Genomic DNA, 23,129 nt, shown 5'->3' with positions numbered 1-23,129 from the left:
TCGTTCAACTGTCAATAGTACTCACCATGAACAAATATGAACATTTACAATTAGTACCTGTGATTGATATCGGTATTGGTACCAGCTGATCTGACACATAAATGATGGGTATCGGCAGCATAAATCCTTGATCGGACCGTCCCTAAAAAGTAATTGTTGTGTAAAATGAGTTTTCCAGCACTTAGAACTCTGCCCTATCTGCCATGAAGGCTAAATAAACACCCAGCCTGCAGGCAAATTAGAGCATTAAAGATAGAAATGTTTCTGCAGCCTCCGCCACGCCTGCCTAGCAGAGAGTTGCAGCTCCATTGTGACGCCAACACTTCAATCATTTGGCACAGCATCATGTGACAGCATCATGTGACAGCGTCATGTGACAGGCGTGTGATGATGTGTTGCAGGAACACATCTACAAACTGATGAAGAGTGACTCTTACAGCCGCTTCATTCGTTCCAGTGCCTATCAGGAGCTGCTGCAGGCCAAGAAAAAGGTAGAACACACTCTACTGTACGTACAGTACCAGCACAGACTAGTTTATTGTATGCATCATTTTCACCACAGAACAGTTTAATGTATGCATCATTTTCACCACAAACTAGTTTAATGTATGCATCATTTTCACCACAAACCAGTTTAATGTATGCATCATTTTCACCACAAACCAGTTTAATGTATGCATCATTTTCACCACAAACTAGTTTATTGTATGCATCATTTTCACCACAGAAGAGTTTAATGTACGCATCATTTTCACCACAAACTAGTTTAATGTTTGCATCATTTTCACCACAAACTAGTTTAATGTACGCATCATTTTCACCACAGACTAGTTTAATGTATGCATCATTTTCACCACAAACTAGTTTAATGTATGCATCCTTTTCACCACAAACTACTTTATGTATGCATCATTTTCACCACAAACTAGTTTAATGTATGCATCATTTTCACCACAAACTAGTTTAATGTATGCATCCTTTTCACCACAAACTAGTTTAATGTATGCATCCTTTTCACCACAAACTAGTTTAATGTATGCATCATTTTCACCACAAACTAGTTCAATGAATGCATCATTTTCACCACAAACCAGTTTAATGTATGCATCATTTTCACCACAAACTAGTTTAATGTATGCATCATTTTCACCACAAACTAGTTTAATGCATGCATCATTTTCACCACAAACTAGTTTAATGTATTCATCATTTTCACCACAAACCAGTTTAATGTATGCATCATTTTCACCACAAACTAGTTTAATGTATGCATCATTTTCACCACAAACTAGTTTAATGTATTCATCATTTTCACCACAAACCTGTTTAATGTATGCATCATTTTCACCACAAACTAGTTTAATGTATGCATCATTTTCACCACAAACCAGTTTAATGTATGCATCATTTTCACCACAAACTAGTTTAATATGCATCATTTTCACCACAAACTAGTTTAAAGTATGCATCATTTTCACCACAAACTAGTTTAATGTATGCATCATTTTCACCACAGACTAGTTTAATGTATGCATCATTTTCACCACAAACCAGTTTAATGTATGCATCATTTTCACCACAAACTAGTTTAATGTATGCATCATTTTCACCACAAACTAGTTTAATGTATGCATCATTTTCACCACAGACTAGTTTAATGTATGCATCATTTTCACCACAAACTAGTTTAATGTATGCATCATTTTCACCACAAACTAGTTTAATGTATGCATCATTTTCACCACAAACTAGTTTAAAGTATGCATCATTTTCACCACAAACTAGTTTAATGTATGCATCATTTTCACCACAGACTAGTTTAATGTATGCATCATTTTCACCACAAACTAGTTTAATGTATGCATCATTTTCACCACAGACTAGTTTAATGTATGCATCATTTTCACCACAGACTAGTTTAATGTATGCATCATTTTCACCACAAACTAGTTTAATGTATGCATCATTTTCACCACAAACTAGTTTAATGTATGCATCATTTTCACCACAGACTAGTTTAATGTATGCATCATTTTCACCACAAACTAGTTTAATGTATGCATCATTTTCACCACAAACTAGTTTAATGTATGCATAATTTCCACCACAAACTAGTTTAATGTATGCATCATTTTCACAACAAACTAGTTTAATGTACGCATCATTTTCACCACAAACTAGTTTAATGTATGCATCCTTTTCACCACAAACTAGTTTAATGTACACATCATTTTCACCACAAACTAGTTTAATGTATGCATCCTTTTCACCACAAACTACTTTATGTATGCATCATTTTCACCACAAACTAGTTTAATGTATGCATCATTTTCACCACAAACTAGTTTAATGTATTCATCATTTTCACCACAAACCTGTTTAATGTATGCATCATTTTCACCACAAACTAGTTTAATGTATGCATCATTTTCACCACAAACCAGTTTAATGTATGCATCATTTTCACCACAAACTAGTTTAATGTATGCATCATTTTCACCACAAACTAGTTTAAAGTATGCATCATTTTCACCACAAACTAGTTTAATGTATGCATCATTTTCACCACAGACTAGTTTAATGTATGCATCATTTTCACCACAAACTAGTTTAATGTATGCATCATTTTCACCACAGACTAGTTTAATGTATGCATCATTTTCACCACAGACTAGTTTAATGTATGCATCATTTTCACCACAAACTAGTTTAATGTATGCATCATTTTCACCACAAACTAGTTTAATGTATGCATCATTTTCACCACAGACTAGTTTAATGTATGCATCATTTTCACCACAAACTAGTTTAATGTATGCATCATTTTCACCACAAACTAGTTTAATGTATGCATAATTTCCACCACAAACTAGTTTAATGTATGCATCATTTTCACAACAAACTAGTTTAATGTACGCATCATTTTCACCACAAACTAGTTTAATGTATGCATCCTTTTCACCACAAACTAGTTTAATGTACACATCATTTTCACCACAAACTAGTTTAATGTATGCATCCTTTTCACCACAAACTACTTTATGTATGCATCATTTTCACCACAAACTAGTTTAATGTATGCATCCTTTTCACCACAAACTAGTTTAATGTATGCATCATTTTCACCACAAACTAGTTTAATGTATGCATCCTTTTCACCACAAACTAGTTTAATGTATGCATCATTTTCACCACAAACTACTTTATGTATGCATCATTTTCACCACAAACTAGTTTAATGTATGCATCATTTTCACCACAAACTAGTTTAATGTATGCATCATTTTCACCACAAACTAGTTTAATGTATGCATCCTTTTCACCACAAACTAGTTTAATGTATGCATCATTTTCACCACAAACTAGTTTAATGTATGCATCATTTTCACCACAAACTAGTTTAAAGTATGCATCATTTTCACCACAAACTAGTTTAATGTATGCATCATTTTCACCACAAACTAGTTTAATGTATGCATCATTTTTGCATCATTTTCACCACAAACCAGTTTAATGAATGCATAATTTTCACCACAAACTAGTTTAATGTACACATCATTTTCACCACAAACTAGTTTAATGTACACATCATTTTCACCACAGACTAGTTTAATGTATGCATCGTTTTCACCACAAACCAGTTTAATGAATGCATAATTTTTACCACAAACCAGTTTAATGTATGCATCATTTTCACCACAAACTACTTTAATGTATGCATCATTTTCACCACAAACCAGTTTAATGAATGCAAAATTTTTACCACAAACCAGTTTAATGTACACATCATTTTCACCACAAACTACTTTAGTGTATGCATCATTTTCACCACAAACCAGTTTAATGAATGCAACATTTTTACCACAAACCAGTTTAATGTATGCATCATTTTCACCACAAACGACTTTAATGTATGCATCATTTTCACCACAAACTACTTTATGTATGCATCATTTTCACCACAAACTAGTTTAATGTATGCATCCTTTTCACCACAAACTAGTTTAATGTATGCATCCTTTTCACCACAAACTAGTTTAATGTATGCATCATTTTCACCACAAACTAGTTTAATGTATGCATCCTTTTCACCACAAACTAGTTTAATGTATGCATCATTTTCACCACAAACTACTTTATGTATGCATCATTTTCACCACAAACTAGTTTAATGTATGCATCATTTTCACCACATACTAGTTTAATGTATGCATCATTTTCACCACAAACTAGTTTAATGTATGCATCCTTTTCACCACAAACTAGTTTAATGTATGCATCATTTTCACCACAAGCTACTTTATGTATGCATCATTTTCACCACAAACTAGTTTAAAGTATGCATCATTTTCACCACAAACTAGTTTAATGTATGCATCATTTTCACCACAAACTAGTTTAATGTATGCATCATTTTCACCACAAACTAGTTTAATGTATGCATCATTTTCACCACAGACTAGTTTAATGTATGCATCATTTTCACCACAAACTAGTTTAATGTATGCATCATTTTCACCACAGACTAGTTTAATGTATGCATCATTTTCACCACAAACTAGTTTAATGTATGCATCATTTTCACCACAGACTAGTTTAATGTATGCATCATTTTCACCACAAACTAGTTTAATGTATGCATCATTTCCACCACAAACTAGTTTAATGTATGCATCATTTTCACAACAAACTAGTTTAATGTACGCATCATTTTCACCACAAACTAGTTTAATGTATGCATCATTTTCACCACAAACTAGTTTAATGTATGCATCATTTTCACCACAAACTAGTTTAATGTATGCATCATTTTCACCACAAACTAGTTTGATATACCTGTATGCATCATTTTCACCACAAACTAGTTTAATGTATGCATCATTTTCACCACAAACTAGTTTAATGTATGCATCCTTTTCACCACAAACTAGTTTAATGTATGCATCATTTTCACCACAAACTAGTTTAATGTATGCATCCTTTTCACCACAAACTAGTTTAATGTACAAATCATTTTCACCACAAACTAGTTTAATGTATGCATCCTTTTCACCACAAACTACTTTATGTATGCATCATTTTCACCACAAACTAGTTTAATGTATGCATCCTTTTCACCACAAACTAGTTTAATGTATGCATCCTTTTCACCACAAACTAGTTTAATGTATGCATCATTTTCACCACAAACCAGTTTAATGTATGCATCCTTTTCACCACAAACTAGTTTAATGTATGCATCATTTTCACCACAAACTAGTTTAATGTATGCATCATTTTCATCACAAACTAGTTTAATGTATGCATCATTTTCACCACAAACTAGTTTAATGTATGCATCATTTTCACCACAAACCAGTTTAATGTATGCATCATTTTCACCACAAACTAGTTTAATGTATGCATCATTTTCACCACAAACTAGTTTAATGTATGCATCATTTTCACCACAAACCAGTTTAATGTATGCATCATTTTCACCACAAACTAGTTTAATGTATGCATCATTTTCACCACAAACTAGTTTAATGTATGCATCCTTTTCACCACAAACTAGTTTAATGTATGCATCATTTTCACCACAAACTAGTTTAATGTATGCATCCTTTTCACCAGAAACTACTTTATGTATGCATCATTTTCACCACAAACTAGTTTAATGTATGCATCCTTTTCACCACAAACTAGTTTAATGTATGCATCCTTTTCACCACAAACTAGTTTAATGTATGCATCATTTTCACCACAAACCAGTTTAATGTATGCATCCTTTTCACCACAAACTAGTTTAATGTATGCATCATTTTCACCACAAACTAGTTTAATGTATGCATCCTTTTCACCACAAACTAGTTTAATGTATGCATCCTTTTCACCAAAAACTACTTTATGTATGCATCATTTTCACCACAAACTAGTTTAATGTATGCATCCTTTTCACCACAAACTACTTTATGTATGCATCATTTTCACCACAAACTAGTTTAATGTATGCATCATTTTCACCACAAACTAGTTTAATGTATGCATCATTTTCACCACAAACTAGTTTAATGCATGCATCCTTTTCACCACAAACTAGTTTAATGTATGCATCATTTTCACCACAACCCAGTTTAATGTATGCATCATTTTCACCACAAACCAGTTTAATGTATGCATCCTTTTCACCACAAACTAGTTTAATGTATGCATCATTTTCACCACAAACCAGTTTAATGTATGCATCATTTTCACCACAAACTAGTTTAATGTATGCATCATGTTCACAACAAACTAGTTTAATGTATGCATCATTTTCACCACAAACTAGTTTAATGTATGCATCATTTTCACCACAAACTAGTTTAATGTATGCATCATTTTCACCACAGACTAGTTTAATGTATGCATCATTTTCACCACAAACTAGTTTAATGTATGCATCATTTTCACCACAAACTAGTTTAATGTATGCATCATTTTCACCACAGACTAGTTTAATGTATGCATCATTTTCACCACAAACTAGTTTAATGTATGCATCATTTTCACCACAAACCAGTTTAATGTATGCATCCTTTTCACCACAAACTAGTTTAATGTATGCATCATTTTCACCACAAACTAGTTTAATGTATGCATCCTTTTCACCACAACTACTTTAATGTATGCATCATTTTCACCACAACCTAGTTTAATGTACGCATCCTTTTCACCACAAACTAGTTTAACGTATGCATCATTTTCACCACAAACTAGTTTAATGTATGCATCCTTTTCACCACAAACTACTTTAATGTATGCATCATTTTCACCACAAACTACTTTAATGTATGCATCCTTTTCACCACAAACTACTTTAATGTATGCATCATTTTCACCACAAACTAGTTTAATGTACGTATCCTTTTCACCACAAACTAGTTTAATGTATGCATCATTTTCACCACAAACCAGTTTAATGTATGCATCCTTTTCACCACAAACTAGTTTAATGTATGCATCATTTTCACCACAAACCAGTTTAATGCATGCATCATCTTCACCACAAACTAGTTTAATGTATGCATCATTTTCACCACAGACTAGTTTAATGTATGCATCATTTTCACCACAAACTACTTTAATGTATGCATCATTTTCACCACAAACTACTTTAATGTATGCATCATTTTCACCACAAACTAGTTTAATGTATGCATCATTTTCACCACAGACTAGTTTAATGTAAGCATCATTTTCACCACAAACTAGTTTAATGTATTCATCATTTTCACCACAAACCAGTTTAATGTATGCATCATTTTCACCACAAACTAGTTTAATGTATGCATCATTTTCACCACAAACTAGTTTAATGTATGCATCATTTTCACCACAAACCAGTTTAATGTATGCATCATTTTCACCACAAACTAGTTTAATGTATGCATCATTTTCACCACAAACTAGTTTAATGTATTCATCATTTTCACCACAAACCAGTTTAATGTATGCATCATTTTCACCACAAACTAGTTTAATGTATGCATCATTTTCACCACAAACTAGTTTAATGTATGCATCATTTTCACCACAAACCAGTTTAATGTATGCATCATTTTCACCACAAACTAGTTTAATGTATGCATCATTTTCACCACAAACTAGTTTAAAGTATGCATCATTTTCACCACAAACTAGTTTAATGTATGCATCATTTTCACCACAAACCAGTTTAATGTATGCATCATTTTCACCACAAACTAGTTTAATGTATGCATCATTTTCACCACAAACTAGTTTAATGTATGCATTATTTTCACCACAAACTAGTTTAATGTATGCATCATTTTCACCACAAACTAGTTTAAAGTATGCAATTATTTTCACCACAAACTAGTTTAATGAATGCATCATTTTTACCACAAACCAGTTTAATGTATGCATCATTTTCACCACAAACTAGTTTAATGTATGCATTATTTTCACCACAAACCAGTTTAATGTATGCATCATTTTCACCACAAGCTAGTTTAATGTATGCATCATTTTCACCACAAACTAGTTTAATGTATGCATCATGTTCACAACAAACTAGTTTAATGTATGCATCATTTTCACCACAAACTAGTTTAATGTATGCATCATTTTCACCACAAACTAGTTTAATGTATGCATCATTTTCGCCACAGACTAGTTTAATGTATGCATCATTTTCACCACTAACTAGTTTAATGTATGCATCATTTTCACCACAAACCTGTTTAATGTATGCATCATTTTCACCACAAACTAGTTTAATGAATGCATCATTTTTACCACAAACCAGTTTAATGTATGCATCATTTTCACCACAAACTAGTTTAATGTATGCATTATTTTCACCACAAACCAGTTTAATGTATGCATCATTTTCACCACAAACTAGTTTAATGTATGCATCATTTTCACCACAAACTAGTTTAATGTATGCATCATGTTCACAACAAACTAGTTTAATGTATGCATCATTTTCACCACAAACTAGTTTAATGTATGCATCATTTTCACCACAAACTAGTTTAATGTATGCATCATTTTCGCCACAGACTAGTTTAATGTATGCATCATTTTCACCACAAACTAGTTTAATGTATGCATCATTTTCACCACAGACTAGTTTAATGTATGCATCATTTTCACCACAGACTAGTTTAATGTATGCATCATTTTCACCACAAACTAGTTTAATGTATGCATCATTTTCACCACAGACTTGTTTAATGTATGCATCATTTTCACCACAAACTAGTTTAATGTATGCATCATTTTCACCACAAACTAGTTTAATGTATGCATCATTTTCACCACAGACTAGTTTAATGTATGCATCATTTTCACCACAAACTAGTTTAATGTATGCATCATTTCCACCACAAACTAGTTTAATGTATGCATCATTTTCACAACAAACTAGTTTAATGTACGCATCATTTTCACCACAAACTAGTTTAATGTATGCATAATTTTCACCACAAACTAGTTTAATGTACACATCCTTTTCACCACAAACTAGTTTAATGTATGCATCATTTTCACCACAAACTAGTTTAATGTATGCATCATTTTCACCACAAACTAGTTTAATAAATGCATCATTTTCACCACAAACTAGTTTAATGTATGCATCATTTTCACCACAAACTAGTTTAATGTATGCATCATTTTCACCACAAACTAGTTTAATGTATGCATCATTTTTACCACAAACTAGTTTAATGTATTCATCATTTTCACCACAAACCAGTTTAATGTATGCATCATTTTCACCACAAACTAGTTTAATGTATGCATCATTTTCACCACAAACCAGTTTAATGTATGCATCATTTTCACCACAAACTAGTTTAATGTATGCATCATTTTCACCACAAACTAGTTTAAAGTATGCAATTATTTTCACCACAAACTAGTTTAATGTATGCATAATTTTCACCACAAACCAGTTTAATGTATGCATCATTTTCACCACAAACTAGTTTAATGTATGCATCATTTTCACCACAAACTAGTTTAATGTATGCATCATTTTCACCACAAACTACTTTATGTATGCATCATTTTCACCACAAACTAGTTTAATGTATGCATCCTTTTCACCACAAACTAGTTTAATGTATGCATCATTTTCACCACAAACTAGTTTAATGTATGCATCCTTTTCACCACAAACTAGTTTAATGTATGCATCATTTTCACCACAAACTACTTTATGTATGCATCATTTTCACCACAAACCAGTTTAATGTATGCATCATTTTCACCACAAACTAGTTTAATGTATGCATCATGTTCACAACAAACTAGTTTAATGTATGCATCATTTTCACCACAAACTAGTTTAATGTATGCATCATTTTCACCACAAACTAGTTTAATGTATGCATCCTTTTCACCACAAACTAGTTTAATGTATGCATCATTTTCACCACAAACTACTTTATGTATGCATCATTTTCACCACAAACTAGTTTAAAGTATGCATCATTTTCACCACAAACTAGTTTAATGTATGCATCATTTTCACCACAAACTAGTTTAATGTATGCATCATTTTCACCACAAACTACTTTAATGTATGCATCATTTTCACCACAAACCAGTTTAATGAATGCATAATTTTCACCACAAACTAGTTTAATGTACACATCATTTTCACCACAAACTAGTTTAATGTACACATCATTTTCACCACAGACTAGTTTAATGTATGCATCATTTTCACCACAAACCAGTTTAATGAATGCATAATTTTTACCACAAACCAGTTTAATGTATGCATCATTTTCACCACAAACTACTTTAATGTATGCATCATTTTCACCACAAACTACTTTATGTATGCATCATTTTCACCACAAACTAGTTTAATGTATGCATCCTTTTCACCACAAACTAGTTTAATGTATGCATCATTTTCACCACAAACTAGTTTAATGTATGCATCCTTTTCACCACAAACTAGTTTAATGTATGCATCATTTTCACCACAAACTACTTTATGTATGCATCATTTTCACCACAAACCAGTTTAATGAATGCATAATTTTCACCACAAACTAGTTTAATGTACACATCATTTTCACCACAAACTAGTTTAATGTACACATCATTTTCACCACAGACTAGTTTAATGTATGCATCATTTTCACCACAAACCAGTTTAATGAATGCATAATTTTTACCACAAACCAGTTTAATGTATGCATCATTTTCACCACAAACTACTTTAATGTATGCATCATTTTCACCACAAACTAGTTTAATGTACACATCATTTTCACCACAGACTAGTTTAATGTATGCATCATTTTCACCACAAACCAGTTTAATGAATGCATAATTTTTACCACAAACCAGTTTAATGTACACATCATTTTCACCACAAACTACTTTAATGTATGCATCATTTTCACCACAAACCAGTTTAATGAATGCATAATTTTCACCACAAACTAGTTTAATGTACACATCATTTTCACCACAAACTAGTTTAATGTACACATCATTTTCACCACAGACTAGTTTAATGTATGCATCATTTTCACCACAAACCAGTTTAATGAATGCATAATTTTTACCACAAACCAGTTTAATGTATGCATCATTTTCACCACAAACTACTTTAATGTATGCATCATTTTCACCACAAACTAGTTTAATGTACACATCATTTTCACCACAGACTAGTTTAATGTATGCATCATTTTCGCCACAAACCAGTTTAATGAATGCATAATTTTTTACCACAAACCAGTTTAATGTACACATCATTTTCACCACAAACTACTTTAATGTATGCATCATTTTCACCACAAACCAGTTTAATGAATGCAAAATTTTTACCACAAACCAGTTTAATGTATGCATCATTTTCACCACAAACCAGTTTAATGTATGCATCATTGTATTTATATATATATATATATATATATATATATATATATATATATATATATATATATATATATATATATATATATATATATATATATATATATATATATATATATATATATATATATATATATATATATATATATATATATATATATATATGAGCATTAGTGTATTAATACTATAATTATTAATAATTAATAATTAGTGCTTAATTTGGTCTGCAAATAATGTTGACAATGATATAGTTTATTGGCAATGTAATGTGATACCAGCAGTTAGAAGTTGATCTCCATCCATGCTGGAAGTAACAGTTAAGAGTTATAGCGCCACCTTACTTTGGGAAAGTAACTAAACAACACCTATCAGCTCGATGAATGGTTCAGTTCCCTCCGCCTTGCAGAACCATAGCCGGGTGTTGTTTCCCAGTGGGACCCTTCCAAGCCCACTGATCCTGCCCTAGTATCAGGAATAAAGCTCCTGCGGGGTGATGGAGAGTTCAGCCAAGTAGATGTTTGGGTGTGCACACACTATCTGAGCAGCATATCAAAGTAGATGTTCGGGTGTGCACACACTATCTGAGCAGCATATCAAAGTAGATATTTGGGTGTGCACACACTATCTGTCCAGCATATCAAAGTAGATGTTTGGGTGTGCACACACTATCTGAGCAGCATATCAAAGTAGATGTTCGGGTGTGCACACACTATCTGAGCAGCATATCAAAGTAGATATTTGGGTGTGCACACACTATCTGAGCAGCATAGCAAAGTAGATGTTTGGGTGTGCACACACTATCTGAGCAGCATATCAAAGTAGAAGTTTGGGTGTGCACACACTATCTGAGCAGCATATCAAAGTAGATGTTCGGCTGTGCACACACTATCTGAGCAGCTTAGCAAAGTAGATGTTTGGGTGTGCACACACTATCTGAGCAGCATATCAAAGTAGATGTTTGGGTGTGCACACACTATCTGAGCAGCATATCAAAGTAGATGTTCGGGTGTGCACACACTATCTGAGCAGCTTAGCAAAGTAGATGTTTGGGTGTGCACACACTATCTGAGCAGCATATCAAAGTAGATGTTTGGGTGTGCACACACTATCTGAGCAGCATATCAAAGTAGATGTTTGGGTGTGCACACACTATCTGAGCAGCATATCAAAGTAGATGTTCGGGTGTGCACACACTATCTGAGCAGCATATCAAAGTAGATGTTTGGGTGTGCACACACTATCTGAGCAGCATATCAAAGTAGATGTTTGGGTGTGCACACACTATCTGAGCAGCATATCAAAGTAGATGTTTGGGTGTGCACACACTATCTGAGCAGCATATCAAAGTAGATGTTTGGGTGTGCACACACTATCTGAGCAGCATATCAAAGTAGATGTTCGGGTGTGCACACACTATCTGAGCAGCATAGCAAAGTATATGTTTGGGTTTGCACACACTATCTGAGCAGCATATCAAAGTAGATGTTTGGGTGTGCACACACTATCTGAGCAGCATATCAAAGTAGATGTTCGGGTGTGCACACACTATCTGAGAAGCATAGCAAAGTAGATGTTTGGGTGTGCACACACTATCTGAGCAGCGTATCAAAGTAGATGTTCGGGTGTGCACACACTATCTGAGCAGCGTATCAAAGTAGATGTTTGGGTGTGCACACACTATCTGAGCAGCATAGCAAAGTAGATGTTCGGGTGTGCACACACTATCTGAGCAGCGTATCAAAGTAGATGTTTGGGTGTGCACACACTATCTGAGCAGCATAGCAAAGTAGATGTTTGGGTGTGCACACACTATCTGAGCAGCATAGCAAAGTAGATGTTGGGGTGTGCACACACTATCTGAGCAGCATATCAAAGTAGATGTTTGGGTGTGCACACACTATCTGAGCAGCATAGCAAAGTAGATGTTTGGGTGTGCACACACTATCTGAGCAGCATAGCAAAGTAGATGTTTGGGTGTGCACACACTATCTGAGCAGCATATCAAAGTAGATGTTCGGGTGTGCACACACTATCTGAGAAGCATAGCAAAGTAGATGTTTGGGTGTGCACACACTATCTGAGCAGCATAGCAAAGTAGATGTTTGGGTGTGCACACACTATCTGAGCAGCATATCAAAGTAGATGTTTGGGTGTGCACACACTATCTGAGCAGCATATCAAAGTAGATGTTTGGGTGTGCACACACTATCTGAGCAGCATATCAAAGTAGATGTTTGGGTGTGCACACACTATCTGAGCAGCATATCAAAGTAGATGTTTGGGTGTGCACACACTATCTGAGCAGCATATCAAAGTACATGTTCGGGTGTGCACACACTATCTGAGCAGCATAGCAAAGAGTGCTGACCCCACCCGCTGAAAGCAAAGGACTTGGCAAACAAAAGAGGCACCCACACACCGCTAAAAGCCACGAGGTGCACCGTGCTCCTGTCAGGTGGTGCTGCAGGCCTCTTTTGTCTGGCTGCCATCAATTACAATCTTGCTAATTAGTCTGTAAACTTCAACCCTCATCCTGCCAAGCATGATGTCGGCAGTGGGAGTTTTGCAACGTGGTCTTCACTCTCTCTAGACGCCGTTTCTCAATTAGTCATCACTTGTACTCTCCCCAAATAGATGCCTACCCCCGCAGGAAAGAAAGTCGATTATTCATACACCTAAATAGTCTCTGCTGTGACTCAAGTATGGACTTGTGCTGTGGAAACAGCAGGGAAGACCATGGTCTATGGAGGAGGTACCAGTTCTATTTCCATCACAAACTTTTCTCGTCAAGTACCACCTTGCTTTTACCTTGAAAATCAGTTTTTACCTTGAAAATCAGCTTTTACCTTGAAAATCAGCTTTTACCTTGAAAATCAGTTTTTACCTTGAAAATCAGCTTTTACCTTGAAAATCAGCTTTTACCTTGAAAATCAGTTTTTACCTTGAAAATCAGCTTTTACCTTGAAAATCTGCTTTTACCTTGAAAATCAGTTTTTACCTTGAAAATCAGCTTTTACCTTGAAAATCAGCTTTTACCTTGAAAATCTGCTTTTACCTTGAAAATCAGTTTTTACCTTGAAAATCAGCTTTTACCTTGAAAATCAGTTTTTACCTTGAAAATCAGCTTTTACCTTGAAAATCAGATTTTACCTTGAAAATCAGCTTTTACCTTGAAAATCTGCTTTTACCTTGAAAATCAGCTTTTACCTTGAAAATCAGTTTTTATCTTGAAAATCTGCTTTTACCTTGAAAATCAGCTTTCACCTTGAAAATCAGCTTTTACCTCGAAAATCAGCTTTTACCTTGAAAATCAGTTTTTACCTTGAAAATCAGCTTTTACCTTGAAAATCAGTTTTTACCTTGAAAATCAGCTTTTACCTTGAAAATCAGCTTTTGCCTTGAAAATCAGTTTTTACCTTGAAAATCTGCTTTTACCTTGAAAATCAGCTTTTACCTTGAAAATCAGCTTTTACCTTGAAAATCAGTTTTTACCTTGAAAATCAGCTGTTACCTTGAAAATCAGCTTTTACCTTGAAAATCAGCTTTTACCTTGGAAATCAGTTTTTACCTTGAAAATCAGCTTTTACCTTGAAAATCAGCTTTTACCTTGAAAATCAGTTTTTACCTTGAAAATCAGCTTTTACCTTGAAAATCAGCTTTTACCTTGAAAATCAGCTTTTACATGAATTTGATCAAGGAGCGTTACAAAAAGATTCCTACATTACAGTAAGTGCTGTCATTTTACTAATCTTACTTCCTATCCATTAAGGAGATATTTGAAACTAAGTTTTCCCGACACAAACATGCACTAAATGCATTATTTGGACAACATATTTGGGCTCTGACTGGTCATGGTCATCATCACATATTTCACTTATTCTCTTTCGCTTTCCTTTTACAGAAAAGTAAGAATCTCTTCTGAAAGATGTTCCTTCCAGGTAAGACCAGACATAAAAGACATGTTCATGTGCAGAATAGCTGCTCTTCAATGAGTGTCATACTTATATTGGCATTTGCACTTTTTCATCATTATTTTGTGCAACTCATTCAACATTCAACAGCTTATTTTGCACAACATGCACACTTCACAGCTGGCAGTGTTGAGCACACCTGAGCACACCTGTAGCAAACTAATGATAGCCACTTACCTGCTCGCCAACCTCTCGGCTTCCGTCACAGGGGAAGCCCCGGAAAAGGTTCGTTTTGATCCGTTATTTCAATTTAGAGATGTTGGCTTCATTTAGAGTCTTTAGAAAGTTATTCTAAAGTCCCAAAAAAGAAGTTAAAATCCAAGTCCTCGTAGATAGATGGCGACTTCCGGTTAGCTTGGAAACGACAAGGTTGTTTTTTTTGTGTGGTTTTTTTCATAAACCTTTATTTATAATATGCAACATTTACATACTAGCAAATAAATAATAATAATAAACAAAACAATTACAGAAACAGTACAAAATAGCGCTAGGGGGTTGTAAACTCAATAAAGCAACTAAAGTAGAAAGCAATACAGTGTTTCCCATAAACTGCCAAGATACCTGTGGCGGTGGGGGCGTGGCCATGGGCGTGACTATGGGCGTGGGAATCATGACATCATCGAGTAATTTGCATAATTTACTACAATATGATTTTTCTCTAAAAAGGCTAAAAAAATGTATACTTACTAATTAATAATAACAGTTTTGTTTTAAACGTCCATCCATCCATTTTACAATATAATTACAACACTTTATGTACATATTTATATACAGACTTGAACAATAAGTTATTCACTGAAATATATTTATTAATTGTGGTTCTTACAAAAAATATATCTTAAAAAATATAAAAGCTAAAATGTCTCTTAAAGCTCTGCCCCTTTAATTAGTGCATACTAAATAATTTAACTTTAGCCTACTACTGCAAGCATATTATTTACCAGCAACATAAAGTGAAACAGAGGCAGAGGTGTCCTGCCACAGTCAGTAACAAATAAACAGAAAACAGTAGTGGTCAAACACAAATAAGGCAACAAGAGAAGTATCCTACACTTCTCTTTTGTAAAGTAAATGTGAACAGCCTATATGGGCATCTACATCAACTATATGATTTGCCTGACAAGCTGGACAGGAAAAAAAAAAAAAAAAAATAAATATTTGTGGTGTACGTAATTCTTTCGTGGCGGGCCGCCACAAATAAATGAATGTGTGGGAAACACTGCAATATATATATATATATATATATATATATATATATATATATATATATATATATATATATATATATATATATATATATATATATATATACATACATATATATATATATACATACATACATACATACATACATACATACATACATACATACATACATATATATATATATATATATATATATATATATATATATATAGCAAAGTTACGTAAATATTTTTTTTTTTTCCAAAGAGTTTTAAAGTAAAGTTCTAATTCTTTTTTAAAGGCACAAAAAACAGGTCAGGTATTGAGAAACTTACATTTATGAATATAAAACTTAGCCAATAGTATAATGAGGTTGCAAAGGTAAAATTATTTAAAAATAAATAAAAATAAAACAAACAAATATATATATATATATATATATATATATATATATATTTTTTATTTTTTTTAATTTTTAACTTTTATTTATTCATTTATTTTTTATTTATTATTATTTTATAAACCTTTATTTATAAATTGCAACACTTACAAACAGTTGAGAAATAATAATCACAAGAAGTACAAAAACAGTACAAAACTCAATAAAGTAACTAAAATAGGCACAAAAAACAGGTCGGGTATTGAGAAACTTACATTTATGAATATAAAACTTAGCCAATAGTATCATGAGGTTGCAAAGGTAAAATTCCTTTTCAAATAAACAAAGCACACATTTGTATGACTATTGTAGTAATGATCGCCACTTACCTGCTGTCCTAATGATCGCCACTTACCTGCTCGCCAACCTCTCGGCTTCCATCACAGGGGAAGTCCCGGAAAAGGTTCGTTTTGATCCGTTAATTCAATTTAGAGTTGTTGGCTTCATTTATAGTCTTTAGAAAGTCATTTGGGAACATGCAAGGTCCCAAAAAAGAAGTTAAAGTCAAAGTCCTCGTAGAGTAGACGGCGACTTCCGGTTAGCTTGGAAACGACGATTCCTATTAGCTATGACGTCATTAGCTATTAGCATGCATAGTGTTCAAACTACTGTGTTTAGTCATTCATCCAAACAAAACATCCACATATGTCCAGACTATACTTCTATCCCCCATTTAAATCCTGTGCCTAATCGCTATCACCCCTCGTTTACCTTCTTTTTAAAACTGCCTTAGTTTACCCGGAGACGTTCTCCGCATAAAACAGCCGAGTGACGTCATGACCGTTCCAACATGGCGACACGTACGACCTACTAATGATGACGATAAAGTGACGTCATGACCGTTCCAACATGGCGACACGTGCGACTCACTAATGATGACGATAAAGTGACGTCATGACCATTCCAACATGGCGACACGTACGACCCACTAATGATGACGATAAAGTGACGTCATGATCGTTCCAACATGGCGACACGTACGACCTACTAATGATGACGATAAAGTGACGTCATGACCGTTCCAACATGGCGACACGTGCGACTCACTAATGATGACGATAAAGTGACGTCATGACCGTTCCAACATGGCGACACGTGCGACTCACTAATGATGACGATAAAGTGACGTCATGACCATTCCAACATGGCGACACGTACGACCTACTAATGATGACGATAAAGTGACGTCATGACCGTTCCAACATGGCGACACGTGCGACTCACTAATGATGACGATAAAGTGACGTCATGACCATTCCAACATGGCGACACGTACGACCCACTAATGATGACGATAAAGTGACGTCATGATCGTTCCAACATGGCGACACGTACGACCTACTAATGATGACGATAAAGTGACGTCATGACCGTTCCAACATGGCGACACGTGCGACTCACTAATGATGACGATAAAGTGACGTCATGACCGTTCCAACATGGCGACACGTGCGACTCACTAATGATGACGATAAAGTGACGTCATGACCATTCCAACATGGCGACACGTACGACCTACTAATGATGACGATAAAGTGACGTCATGACCGTTCCAACATGGCGACACGTGCGACTCACTAATGATGACGATAAAGTGACGTCATGACCATTCCAACATGGCGACACGTACGACCCACTAATGATGACGATAAAGTGACGTCATGATCGTTCCAACATGGCGACACGTACGACCTACTAATGATGACGATAAAGTGACGTCATGACCGTTCCAACATGGCGACACGTGCGACTCACTAATGATGACGATAAAGTGACGTCATGACCGTTCCAACATGGCGACACGTGCGACTCACTAATGATGACGATAAAGTGACGTCATGACCATTCCAACATGGCGACACGTACGACCTACTAATGATGACGATAAAGTGACGTCATGACCGTTCCAACATGGCGACACGTGCGACTCACTAATGATGACGATAAAGTGACGTCATGACCATTCCAACATGGTGACACGTACGACCTACTAATGATGACGATAAAGTGACGTCATGACCGTTCCAACATGGCGACACGTGCGACTCACTAATGATGACGAAAAGAAACAAAGAGCGTGTGAAAAGGTCCCACATTCGAACAAAAACATGATAAAAACGGTTTCAACTTAAAAAATTCATGGTAAAATAATTTGTGCTTTCATTTGTTTTTTTCCTTTCATTTTCTTTGAAGTGTTAGTTTATCTGTCCGATCTTTATTGTATTTTTAACATCTTGATTATTGTTGGAAAAATGGAGCCAGCATATTATTGGAAACTCGTATAGAAGTTTGTTTCCGTTCATGACGTGTTTATCATATTGTTGTTGAAACAAAGTTATTGGAAAAAATACACATCATAAAAGACGAAATTTAATTGTGAAAAAAATATTTCATTTTAATTAAATATGTGTTCTTTTTTTGGAAGGGGTAGAAAAAAAATTAGTTCATTATTGCCTGTATTATTTTTCTTCCTGTCAAATGGATAAATGCAGTTATGTAACCATACTGGCAGCTGGAAACTATTTGATTGACTGATTGATTGAGACTTGTATTAGTAGATTGCACAGTACAGTACATATTCCGTACAATTGACCACTCAATGGTAACACCCCAATAAGTTTTTCAACTTCGGGGTCCACGTTAATCAATTCATGGTAGATATTGTTTAAAGTTAATGAATTAATTTAATCTTTTTATAGTTCTTTTAGCATGTTAATATAATTTTATTGAACAGATTTTCACATTAAAACCTCTGACGGTACCAATCAAAATGACTTTTGTAAGCAAGAGCTATTTGCTCATTATTGCCTTTTATTGTTGTCATTCGCAGAGGTGGGTAGAGGAGCCAGAAATTGTACTCAAGTAAGAGTACTGTTACTTTAGAGATTTATTACTCAAGTAAAAGTAAGGAGTAGTCACCCAAATATTTATTTGAGTAAAAGTAAAAAGTATGTTGTGGATAAACTACTCAAGTACTGAGTAACTGATGAGTAACCTGTTCCTTTAATGATGACGGCAACAAATAATGCACAAAAACATAAAAATAGCAATGAGCAAATTCAGAGCCAGGAATATCTCTTAAGCAACTAAAACAATAATATATATTAAATAATAATACATTAACATAAAAAAAATGAAGGCAAATTGAGCCACAATAACTTAACAGCACCATAGGCTCAGTAGGCAAAGATTACAAAGGAAAATAACAAGTTAGCCTTTACGCAAACCCTAAACTGATAGGTGTTTGTATGCATGTGTGTGTGTGTGTGTGTGTGTGTGTGTGTGTGTGTGTGTGTGTGTGTGTGTGTGTGTGTGTGTGTGTGTGTGTGTGTGTGTGTGTGTGTGTGTGTGTGTGTGTGTGTGTGTGTGTGTGTGTGTGTGTGTGTGTGTGTGTGTGTGTGTTTGTCTATGAGGCTGCAGTGCGTTAATAAATGTCCCCACACGATGTACATTTGACAGTGATTCATAGCAGGGAAGCTAACATCAGCCTACGGTGACAGCCAAAATATCTACTAACGTTACTTACCGTGATGTGCTTCCTCAAATTTGATGTTGAGTTCATGTAAGCTTAAGCTTGTTGTTGTTTTGCCGCTGAAACATAAGCCAGGCGGTCATGTGACCATAAACCAATCCAATATAAGTTATACAGTAAAGAAAAAAGACAGTTTTAGTTTGTTTTTTCTAGTTTTACTTTTTTCTTGTTTGCCCTTTTTGTTTTGTCAAATGTTAACGGCGGGCCAATAAAAAACTATCCGTGTGGCAATGTGATGACTTCTATGCGGACCACCTGGCATGTCTTCATTTTGCAGGAGAGACCCAGCGGGACCCGAGCGGTGCAGCGCTGCTGTGCCATCACAAGAAGGAAAAGAAACAAATCAACGCCACCTCTCTCTGGGCCATGGAGAGCAGCCATCATCATCATCATCATCATCATCATGGGGCCCAGCAGCCGTCTGTCCAGCAGGCGTTGCACGTCCACGGACACCAGACGCTCCTCCTCCTCCTGCTCCTCCTCCTCCTCTTGCAGCTGCTGAGGTTGTAAGAAGAAATACAAATGCTGGACTGTGAGAGACTTTCCCACCTCCAGCTGTAACAAATGATGTCAGAGATACAAAGAAATAAAACACACACATAAAAATATCAGCTTCAAAGGAAGGCCGTCAATTGCTTTATGACAACGGAGACTTTGTCGCGGAGAGTGTTGTGAATATACAATATATAAATATACACACCTATATTGTTATGATTGTTTAGTCTTCATTTAGGATATTCCATCAGCACATTCTTGGTTTCCACCGCACTTTTGAAGTCACAGCAGGATTCTCACCAGTATGATGTAAACATTCCTCTGTTGTTCTCTGCATTTATTTTTATAGCATATTTAAGGATTAAAAGTTGCTTGTCATCATGTGGACGTGCTGGCCAGTGCACTGCACCTTGTCACCGTTAGAGGGGGCTAGAAGGTCACTGAGGAGAGCAGTGAGCTTCTATTTCTTCTATTTCTTCTATTTCTACTTGATTCTATTCTATTCCAAGGCAGTCGCACCAGTGAAATATTGATATTCTTATATACTTTTTCAAGTATATTTTTCTTATTTTCCTCGTATATTCTGCTTCATTTTCAGAGCAAGTTTCTTTTTCATTGCTTTTCTATATTTTTTAGTTTCTCTTTCTGTTGCTTTCCTTTATTCTATTTTAGATTTCCTCTATTTCCCTTAAAATTTTCTTTAGAGGATGTTCATCTTTTTTTTCTCTTCAAAATAGGTTCTTTTTTGCAGTTATACATGTATATATTTAAAAAAATATATTCATATCTATATTTTATCAAATAATATTTTTTGTTCCTTTGGTTTCATCCCCCAATTTTTTATTTTTTTTAGTTGTTTGATTCCCATGTTTTACTTTTTGGCATTTTTGAATCGCCTCCCTTTTCCCCATGTTTTCTTCATTTTTGCCATTACTGTATGTAGTGTTTACATTTATTTTGTTATATTTTTTGTTTTGGGCATTTTTTTTTTGTTGCAAAAAACAATTATTTTAGTTTTTGGTCCTTGTTAAAAACTTTATTTTGTTTACCTTTATGAATTTTCATCTCCTCCCCTCACCCATATTTTCCCTTTTTATTTTCTCTCCAAAGTTTTTTATCTTCTTCTAATTTGCTTTTCAGAGCAGGCGGTATATTTTTGTATTTCATTACTTGTATTTATTTTCTACTTCAGTTGTTTTCTTTTGTCATTTTTGTATTAATTCCTTTTTTTTATCAAATGTTTTTCTTTGCATTTTGTTCCCTTTTTTATACTGTATTGAATTCTATTATATTTTGTTGGCTTTTTTGTTTGTTTTTTGTTTTACTTTATCCCCCTTTTTTTTTACAAGGTTTTCATCTTTTTGGAAGTATATTTTTTAATTATATTATTTTTCATTCATAATGAATTTATTTTGTCATTTATTTTTCTTTCCCATGTATTTTTATTTCTTTCTTTTTTTTACAAAAAATACTTTCAGTTTTTGTTTCCTTTTTACTATTTTGTTTCTTTGGGAAGGCATTTTTTCTCCAATTCTACATTTTTTTCAAAGTCCAAAAAAAAAAAAAAAGATAAATTGATATTTAATTGCTTAAACCATCAAGACTCTTCATAATATTGCCTAATAAATGGCTAATACATTTTCTAAAAGTGCAATCTCAGACAATTATAGTGTCCATTTTGCCAGGATTGCTTTAAAAGTGCTTCTCAAACTTCTTTCAGCGCCTCACAAAACACTCGGCTCTCCAAGTAATGGCCGAGGTTCAATTACAGTAGCACAGTAGGCCTAAGTATTCATAGAAAACAAGGCAGATGTTTTATTTAACAGGTATATTTCATATTTTTGGCCACTGTAACAGTACACACAGTTTGAACAGTAACACTGTGTTTGAATAGTGGGAAATAAAACACAAAATGTAATTCCTTGGTGTACCACTAGATGGAGCACAACAGTTTGAGAATCACTGGCTTGAAATATGTAGAAGAAAAACAGAGACAGATTCCAACACGCGCGCACACACACACACACACACACACACACACACACACACACACACACACACACACACACACACACACACACACACACACACACACACACACACACACACA

General features: G+C 34.4%; 1 protein-coding gene across 1 annotated transcript in view; it reads left to right on the top strand.

Annotated features, from left to right (window-relative positions):
• The window catches only part of rgs7a (regulator of G protein signaling 7a), a 139,442-nt gene extending 116,533 nt beyond the window's left edge, over positions 1–22,909 (top strand). Inside the window, exons 16-18 of the mRNA XM_062059115.1 lie at positions 402–491; positions 15,299–15,335; positions 20,802–22,909. Coding sequence (XP_061915099.1) covers positions 402–491; positions 15,299–15,319 — 111 coding nt within the window. The 3' untranslated portion in view covers positions 15,320–15,335; positions 20,802–22,909. The remainder of the gene's footprint in view (positions 1–401; positions 492–15,298; positions 15,336–20,801) is intronic.
• Positions 22,910–23,129: the final 220 nt, after the last annotated feature.

Source organism: Entelurus aequoreus, linkage group LG09 (assembly GCF_033978785.1).
Source record: "Entelurus aequoreus isolate RoL-2023_Sb linkage group LG09, RoL_Eaeq_v1.1, whole genome shotgun sequence".
NCBI lineage: Eukaryota > Metazoa > Chordata > Actinopteri > Syngnathiformes > Syngnathidae > Entelurus > Entelurus aequoreus.
The sequence above is the reverse complement of the archived record's forward strand: the minus strand, read 5'-3'. Positions and strand labels throughout refer to the sequence as shown.